We start from the raw sequence: 9,879 nt of genomic DNA on the forward strand, positions 1-9,879 counted from the left end.
TAGGGAAAAGAAAGCAGGAGCAAAAGAGAAAGCTAAACGTGAGGAAAAGGAGACAGAGACCCCTGGCAGCAAAAGATGGAACAGTCAAAAGTGAGACTAGGACACAGACAGGGGAAAAAAAAAATGCAGCCAGTCGCCATTTTTCTACCAATACTGCTGTCAGCCTTCTACCTCTCATTTCATTTTTCTGTCCATTTTGTTCATGTTATTTTCATCTGCTTTGTTTTTCCCTTCGCTCTGATTCTCTATTCTTCTGTTTGCCTTGTTCTCCTCTGTCTACTTCTATGTGTATTGTTTGATAACAGAGACCAAATAACCCAGAAGCAGTGTAAGCAACAATATAATTCTAAAGACATCTGCAATGTGGTTATGGCTGGTGATAAATGTGTATAGAGAAGCATTATTTAGTAATGGCTTGGATGTCAAGAACTGGCTTTTCATTTAATATCATCTCCTGAAATCAGAACCTGCTTTACTAAGAAAAAAGCATCAAATTCTCATATTTGAGAATTTAGAATCACTAAATATTTGGCGTTTTTATCTGATAAAGGACAATAATGAATCATTTTTAAAAAAAAAAATCAGCTGTCAGTCAATTAGACATCACGTGTACATTTCTGTATTTTTTTAATGTTTTTAACTGATATCCAACCCTTTCTACACTGTGGAAATATAAATGAGTAATTACGTCATAATGTTAATGAATACAACATTAATGCATACAATGATTTATGAAATTTCATATTCTGCCTATGAAAAACAATAAAATAGCCACTATTATTTTGATAACACTTGTAATTTACATTTCAGATCATAAAAAGATCTGAAATATCTAACAAAGGGGTTGAGAGAAACAAATCCTTATGAAAAACAAAGAAAAAAACATGTCCTAATTTTAGAACTGTGTCTCTATATATAATCTGCAGTAACATCCTCACTTATTTGCATTTAACCATACATACAGATACATTACCCACACACCAGTGCCCTCAGCACTGTAAGCATGAGTGAGCTCATGTTTAAACACACACTTTTGTATATTTGTAAGGATGCTCATTGACATAAAACGTTCCCTAGCCCCTAACCCTATTCATAACAACTACCCCCAACCTTTAGCTTAATCCTAACACCAAGTCTTAAAACTCAAACAGCCCTTTGAAGGTACAGTATGTGAGACCATGAGGACCAGCCAAAATGTCCCCACTCCCACAGTATAAAAACTGAAACTTGGCCTCATATCCATACAAGTACACACACACACACACACACACACACACACACACACACACACATCAACAGTGTGTTTGTACTTCCCTTGTGTTGAACCAGACACCCACTAGTGCTGCTACACACTGAAGTCTTTTCTTGCAGCTTCATAATTACTCAAAGAGACAAGATACTGTACATGGTAGAAATCCAAAGACCCATTATGCAAAGCAGGTATTGGTCCTGCTATGAATATTATTATTCAGATTTTGGTATCCCTTCTTCAGTCCTGCTGGTCGTATTTTGCCATGCAGTTACTGTACAAAATAAGAATATACAGAAATGCTATTACCTAAACAAGAGATCAAGTCCATCAATCTGACGGACTGGAGACCCTCGCAATTTTGCATGTCAGTTCAATCAGACTCAAGTAGATGAGATATTTCATATTATTTCACAAAGCAATGAATGGGAAGACGCATTAAGATGTGTCTGAAGGCATCTTAAGCAAGAACCAACATCTGTCACCATTTGGACCTCGCTTTCTGATTTTTTGTCTTTTTCCCCATCTCTCCCTGCCTGTCACGCCCCACCAGCGTAATTATCCATTGTCACCTCCACCTGTTGCTCATTTACTCCTGGACTTTCCAAGCACACATATATGCCCTCTTCCTGTTAGTTCCCCAGCTGGTTCGTTTGTTGACTCACCCATGCTCCCACTCTCTGTGACAGTGCCCATGCTCCAGCGCTCTCGGGTGTTCCTCTGTTTTTCCCCGACTCTGCACTCTCCAGTCGTGCACTCTCTCGTCATGGGTCCGGCTCTCCGTTCCCCAGCTCCACCACTCTCTGGCTCCACACTTTCCAGCCATGCACTCGCCATTTCTTAATTCTCCTTGTGAGTCCAGATCCCCATTCCCCAGCTCTGCACACTCCAGCTTTCCGTTCCCCAGCTCTGCACTCCCCAGTCATCCACTTGCCTCATGGGTTCAGCTCTCCATTCCCCAGCACTCCCCTCTCCTTTCACCTGCCTCCACTGTGGGCGCTGCTGCATCTGCTGTCAGCATCCACACTGCATGCCTGCCTCATCCCCAGCTCCACGCTGCCTGCCTTTTGTCCAGTTCCATGCAGTCTGCCTGTCCCATCCAGTACCTCTGTCCCGTCCCCCCAGCCAGTGCCTGCGCTGCCCCCGTTTCATCTCTCCTCCACCCAATAACCTGACCTTTGGTTTGTTCAATAAACTCCTTTTGTGTTCCACTCCTGGTGTGTGTCTGTATATTGGGTCTATCTGTATCTGCCCCGTGACAACATCAGTTCTTCCCTACAGACACAGAAAATTACTTGAGCTATGGGTTCAGATCAATTCTGTAACGTCATTGGGAAAAACAAAATGGTAAAGACTTGCTCATTTCTCTTTAATAACAAATATTTAATTGCTAAACCTGTGGCTTTACGGTGTAATGAATCTTGCATGCTCTCCTGTGTTTGTCGTTTTTCCTTGCTTTCTCTGTCTCTTGCAACCCATCCCAGATTACTTTCACCAGAGAAAAACTATTAAACATCGGACAGCAACAAACTACCTTTCTCTGATTTCTGTGAACGAATAATGCTGTGTGGATATTCTGATCAGAGATGCACCTGCAATCTATGGGACTTCACTTGCCTCGCAGGCGCCCTAGTCAGGCTACACCAGAGAGGGACATGGACTCCACTCCCATTTATGTACCTAGCGAATCTCCGCTCCCTAGCCAACAAGATGGATGAACTCGTTCTCGTCAACAGGACCAACTCTGACTTTGCACGCTCTGCTGCTTTATGCTTCACAGAGACTTAGCTCAGCAACTCCATCGCAGACAGCGCAATCCAAGTACAGGGCTTCCAGATATACAGAGCTGCCTGGGAAAACAAGAGGGGGAATCGCATTTCTATATAATTAAGGTTGGTGCACAGATGTCACAGTGCTACAAAGAACATGTAACATAGAATTAGAGACTCTTGCTAGCATGCTACAGCTCCTGGCCAAACTGATAACTAGCGTGGAACTGGAACATCCTGACTCTCCACTCATTGTTCTAGGGGACTTTAACAAAATCTCACCCAAGAACTGCCCAAATACAGAGAGCACCTCACCTGTCCCACCAGGGACAAAAATCACACTGGACCACTGCTACACTGCAATTAAAGATGCCCATCGCTCTGTCCCCCACACAGCCCTTGGACTCTCTGATCATTGTATGGTTCATCTTATTCCAATCTACAGGCAGAAACTTAAAGTTGTGAAGCCTGTGGTCAAAACAGTGAAGAGCTGGACTGAGCATGTTAAGTCAGAGCTACAGGCCTGCTTTGACTGTACAGATTGGAGTGTATCTGAGGCTGCAGCAATAGACCTGGCTGAACTCACTGACACCATGACATCTTACATCAGCTTTTGTGAGGATGTGTGTGTGCCCACCAAGTACTTCTGCACATACAACAACAAGTTCACAGTAAGACTCAAGCAGCTTCGTCATGCCACAGAGGAGGCTTATAGAAGTGGGGACAGGACTCTGTATAGCCAGGCCAGGAACACATTGACAAGGGAGATCAAAGCAGCAAAGAGGAGCTACTCAGGTCAGCTGCTCTTGCATACCAGCCACCTGGTTATGGCATTCCATGTATGCCCTGCCTGCTAGCATCTTGCACCCTGCTGTTAAGTGCTGGATTGTCTCAGGAGCATGTTTGCACAGCCTGCACCTGGGGTCCTGTCTGGTATGGTAGACCCCTGTCTCTATTGAACTTGTACTTAGAGCTTGTTCTTGTGCTGCCAGGATTAGTGCCTCTGTGCTGTCTTTCAGTCCAGCTTTGTTCAGCCACTGCTAGGATTTTTCGATATCAGTCACTTCTTCTATCTGACGGTGGTACATACCGTGCAGGGGTTTGTCTTTCCATGAGAGTTCCTGCTCTTCCTTCCCTGGTTCCTCTGGTATCTGCTGCCTGAAGTGTTCACTAAGCATGTCATCACTCGGGGCCATCTTCCTGATGTATTCATGGATCTTTGTTGTTTCATCCTGGATAGTGGCTCTGATGCTCACTAATCCTCGGCCTCCTTCCTTCCGCTTAGTGTACAGTCTCAGAATGATTGTTTTGGGGTGAAACCCGCCGTGCACTCATTCATGAACAAGAGAGGAAAACAGGGTGTGTATAGGTCTCTATTTAGAAGTGCTTTATCTTTATTTTTTAATCTCACTTCCTAATGCACATTCCTTTGTTTGTTTGCACATTACTTCTTTACTTTCTGTTCTCTCAGCCTTATATTGTTTACTTGCCCTTTGCTATTGCCGTACATAAGGATATGTACATACATACTGAGAGTCGCTGTACCAGAGTCAAATTCTTCATGTGTCCAACACACCTGGCCAATAAAGCTGATTCTGATTCTAATTCCGATTCCAATTTTACCACCTTCTGTCTGTATGGTCACAGAAACCATCTTCTCACACATGCATTAGAGACAGCATTACAAAATAGGCTGTGCGCGTTTTGTTTATATTCACAATAAAATAAATTACAAATTAAATTACAGTGGACAAATGGCAGCGAGGAGGTGGCTGATATCACAAAACTTCATCCATCAAAAAAGAAATTCAAATCAGCAGCACAGGATTACTTAGCAGAAACGACCACCTTTGAGACCACCACCATCACTCTGTGCAGATCAAAGTATGTGTCCCATTTATAACTTTAATCCCAAACAAAAAATGTGAGCATATAAATGTCAGTCATAAAATGCAGCTATCAAAATAATTTTCCACACTGTCTGTTCCTTTGCTATTCTCTGATTTTCAAAAGAACATACACTGATCCGACCTCAGAAACACACACAAACTTTCCTGGTTCACAAAAGTGTCTGTGTGTGAGTGTGTCTGTGTGAGTGAAGGTAGAGTCAGGATCAGTCTGGTTGCTGTTGCGCACCTACAGTAAGTTGGCAACTATTTTGATAACGGTTTAGAGCACTGTCACAGCATTTCTCACTGTTGTTCTACAAACCAGTCAGTCAATTAATGGAGAAAATAATCAGCAGATTAATCCCTAATTAAAATAATCTATAGTTGCACTGGATACAAAATAGTTCAGCAGAGCTCCACCTCAACCAACTACAACCGCCAAGTCCTGCTTTTACATCAATGCATGAGTGATAGGCTGTTGATGGAAAGCACAAAGTCTGGCAACACTTGCAGTTTTCCAAGCAACGTCAATGCAAAGGTAAAAGACCAACATTTTGGGTCATAGGCTATTAATGAAATGATATAATAGTATAACAGCATATGATATATAGTATAACATTTTTCTGCCTACTTCTACATTAATACTTTAATAATACTTAATTTGACTTAACACTTCCAACACAGGACTTTATTTGTAACAAAGTAGGCTACTTTTATAGTGTGATTTTAGTATTTTTACTTAAGTAAAGCATTTGAATACTTCCTCTACTACTAGTACTAACATGCAAATTAACATGCTTTAATAATATAACATGTTATAGTTATATGCTTTTTTTAAAAATTGTGTTTATAATTCTGTTTATTCTTTAGGGTCAATCTAGTGCTGCAATCCAGCTCAATCAGCTGGCACCTACATTTAAAAAACACCCTTTAAGGGCCATTGTAGATCATAATAACCACCGTGTAATACTGTATGTACAAAATTGCACACTCACTGCAAAAAAACACTAAGTGGTTAGTCTTTCTCTAGTGAAACAATCCATATCTGTGTCATAAGACTGTAAAGCTGGCTGAGCTCATGACTTATGTCATTAATACCTGTATGTCCGTGTCTTTGACTGGCTCCAGTGGCTCAAATGTGGTGGCAGCACTTAGACTTTCCAACCTCTGAGAAATGTGGAAGATGTCTAAACCTCTGGAACCGAGGAGGATTGACCTGAGGGTGCAACAGAAAGGCAGTGAGAACAAATGAATGACTTAGACTGACAAAAGTAGAGATGGCAATGTTGGCACCAAGGATCAGGCTGTTTCGAAGCCATTCGAGACATCAGGTTTTGAGGTGACACTGTTTAGAAACCGTCATGTGACCACCACAGCAATGTTTTTTTTCTAATGTTTCTGCTATAGCTGCAGTTTAGCTATAGCACAGAAATGTCTCGAAACAGGTACACCCCCTGACGTTAAGCCCCTATGGTCCAATATAGGACCGTGATCTTGCTAAATCTACAATTTTTGTTTTTCTTTTTTATTTTAGTTACACAATGAAACATACAACAGGTTTAGCATTCCAGTCATTTAGCAGTCATGAGGCCATAGAGCATAGAGTGCTATATCCAGACCCAGAACACTCGTGATTACATGAATACCTTGTGATATTTTTATCCCATTACCTTGCTGTCAGATAGCCCTATCTGACACGGAACTGAAGCCGTTATATCATCTATGCTCTCTGCTCTCTTCAAAGCCACCCGACTCTTTTGACCAAACAGAAGTAAGAAACCAGCAACTCCTGTGTTCTCCTGTATTTCTGTCAAGGGAGTCTGACGGCTTTAAAAAAAAGTGACATAAGGACTTCAGCTCCATGTCGGAAAGGACTGTCTGATGGCAAGATAAAGACGTGCAACTCATCTAAATACAGATTACACTTCAATTTATATTGACTTTTTAGGCGTGTTGATAGTAACGTTAGGAGCTATAGCTAGTTTATCTTAATCAAAAAATAAAAATAATGTTTACTATTTACACATCATCATACACAGTTCCTCTCTCTCACACTCGCACACTATTTTGATTTAGGCTAAGCTATTGGTAGTAACTGTCATGAAAAACATGCAGAAGACTTCTTTTTCACATTCTCTATGACAAAGAACTGTAGTTCTTCCTCCCACTAGAGGACACAACAGACAACGACAGGCTACTGTGGTACTATCCATTCGTTAAAGAGTCAACATTATGCTTTTCCTTGTTCCTTGACTTACCTACAATGTTACAACAGTGAAATATCATCTTAGATATATACAAAGATCTACAGATCCAGAAAGAAAAGAGCAAAGGGCATCACAGAGGTCTGTGAGGAGTACAGTACAGGAGTACTGTAAAATTACAGATAGTTTACAAAAGCAGATGAATTTATAGTACAGTGTACACGTTTAATAAGCACTATACAGAAACATAGTAAAACCACAGAGATTTTCAGACTGTGCGGCAAGACAGTGTGGGAATGGGACATATTTCTTACGCTTTTACGTCAGCAGCATCTTGTGAGGTGCGGGTCAGGGTACGGGATCGAAGCCTCTCACCCGCCTGCTGGATCTCCTGGAGGTTCCTCTCAACATGCGGCAGCTCTGACACTGCTTCTGTCTCTGCGGCCAGCTGCTCTGCCTGCTGGAGCAGCTCCCCAAATCCCTCTGCATCCATACCTCTACACAGAAAGACACCAAGTGAATACAATGACAGTACATTAGGACTACATTTAAATATGGACTGGAGATATTGTCTACAGTGTAGAGTGCCCTATGCTCTAACGGCTTGGACAGTGACAGTTTTTTTTTTTCTCCAGCACAACTGATTTCAAACGAAACAATGTATATGAAGGTAAAATGACCACTTTCAGCTTTAGTGTTTTACAGACAATAACCCAAGGTTTAAGGGACCACAAATAATTTTAATTTTGAATTAGTTCCAAACCTACAGTGTACTTTACTTGCAACCAGGTTGATGGCAGAAAACCCTCAAAACAAGGCAGAAACAAAGATGGCTGTTGTACAGGCCTAGCAGTGCATCACCAGGTAACATGCCAAGTGACATACCAAGTGTCTAGTAATGTTTGTGGGCTGTACACTTTAAGCAGTTTCTTGGTTGAAAGATGAGCAACTAAAATCCAGAATATGTTAACATACAACAAGTAAAAATGGATACAATTCTAGCACTTGAACCATTATCATAGCTTGATTTTAAATATATTATGCAAGAAGGAATATCAAAGAGGGTCTCTTTCTAATGTTAAACCTTGTGTATAAAAGCAGCAAGTGCATAGTTCATGCCAAACAAACAATGAAAGATAAATATGTGTAACCTAGAGTATAAAAGGACCTATGGGTACCAGGACACCCTTTGACAGTTGACATCAACAGATGGACACCTGTTGACCCGCCCTGGTTGTCTGATTCGCTTGGCGCTAACACAATGCTAACATCTTGACTAGCTAGGTGAGTTAAGAACACACGCCTAACCCACATTATGGTAACAACAGTAGACATTGATAGATATTTTCGAATTCCTAGGAGGGCCCGTTAGACGTGAAACTAACAACTATGACAACAACCCCAAGCTCAGACTATTTTCCTTTACTTTGTCAAAACTGTCGCTTAAGAGTTAGCTAGCAGGCTAACGTTCTCTCGCATGCTCGCTATTGAATCAAATTAAATTGCTAGTAATTTACTTCACATTGCTGGAAGCCAGCAAACAAACTTCATACCTGCTGTATAGTACAGATGTAAGTATGAGCCCCTCTGTACACCTCAAGAGAATGCGCTTATGACTCCCATTTATTTGGTTTTATTCAGCAACACATGCACGAAAGTACAATAATTGGGCCGGGACTTCTGGAGTCGAAGCTGATTGGACGACGCCCAGTCCGTACCGGAAATCACACTTGCTCGCTTGATTTGAGGATATGACAAACCTCTCTGCTCCGCCATTTGGACCGGAGGTCAAGAACAAATTAAAAAAAAAAATCCTGATGTCAAAACTAAAAATCATGCCTGTGATGAAAAAGTATTCAGATCCTTTACCTAAGTCAAAGTATCATTGTAAAAGTATTCCACTACAAGTTAAAGTTAAAGGACTGCTTAATTCTTCAGCTTATCAGAAAATTTCAAATTCTAAATCACCAAATATAGAGATAATACAGATTTCATTGGACAGCAAGGGTATGAAAAATTCCAATCTCAAAAGCAACTAGCTGTCAGACAAATATAGTGGACTAAAAAGTAGGCTATGGCATTTGCTTCAGAGATATAGAAATATAAATCTGCATAAAAATGGAAATGCTCAAGAGTAGAGTAGAGTAGGTACTTTATTGATCCCACAGTGGGGAAATTTCTGTTACAGCAGCAATAGAGAACAACCAACATAACACCATAAAAACAGACAAATAAGAACAGAACTTCATAAAAACACGGAAAAGAACACAACGAGGACACAGCTACTGTAACTTGCTGCCACTCCACGTGGCGCATGCATACATAAGTACATAGTAACAAAGAACACTTAGTCTTAAAATAAACAGTTACATAAAGGCAACTGTTTATTTAATTTAAGTACAATACTTTCTTTCTTTCTTTCTTACTTGAGTAAATGTAGTTAAATTCTACTACTGATGTCAGCAGAAACAGCAACATCATGTAAACACCAAAGCAGACAAAGCATTTCTTATTTTTGTAGTTTAATTCCAATACCCTTTTTAATTTAATCATTTATTATGCAAAAGTAGGTCAAGGTCAGAGTGTTTATTTGTCATATGCACAGTTAGGAAACGTGTTTCCCTGTACAATGAAATTCTTACTTTGCCGTCCACATGAATGCCACAAAATACAAATGAAATATAAAGTAGATAAATAAGTAACACAAAATCTAAGGCACTTTAAGCAGCAAATACAGCAATATAATAAAAATATATAAGAATATAATA

General features: G+C 40.6%; 1 protein-coding gene across 1 annotated transcript in view; it reads right to left on the reverse strand.

The window, feature by feature from the left end:
• nup93 (nucleoporin 93) overlaps positions 1 to 8,828 on the reverse strand; it is a 42,239-nt gene extending 33,411 nt beyond the window's left edge. The window contains exons 1-3 of the mRNA XM_020604373.1: positions 8,665 to 8,828; positions 7,426 to 7,606; positions 6,006 to 6,123 (exon numbers count right to left, since the gene is read on the reverse strand). Of these exons, the coding sequence (XP_020460029.1) occupies positions 6,006 to 6,123; positions 7,426 to 7,604 (297 nt within the window). The 5' untranslated portion in view covers positions 7,605 to 7,606; positions 8,665 to 8,828. The remainder of the gene's footprint in view (positions 1 to 6,005; positions 6,124 to 7,425; positions 7,607 to 8,664) is intronic.
• Between the last annotated feature and the right edge of the window lie 1,051 nt (positions 8,829 to 9,879).

This window comes from Monopterus albus, unplaced genomic scaffold (assembly GCF_001952655.1).
Source record: "Monopterus albus unplaced genomic scaffold, M_albus_1.0 scaffold65.1, whole genome shotgun sequence".
Taxonomy (NCBI): Eukaryota; Metazoa; Chordata; class Actinopteri; order Synbranchiformes; family Synbranchidae; genus Monopterus; species Monopterus albus.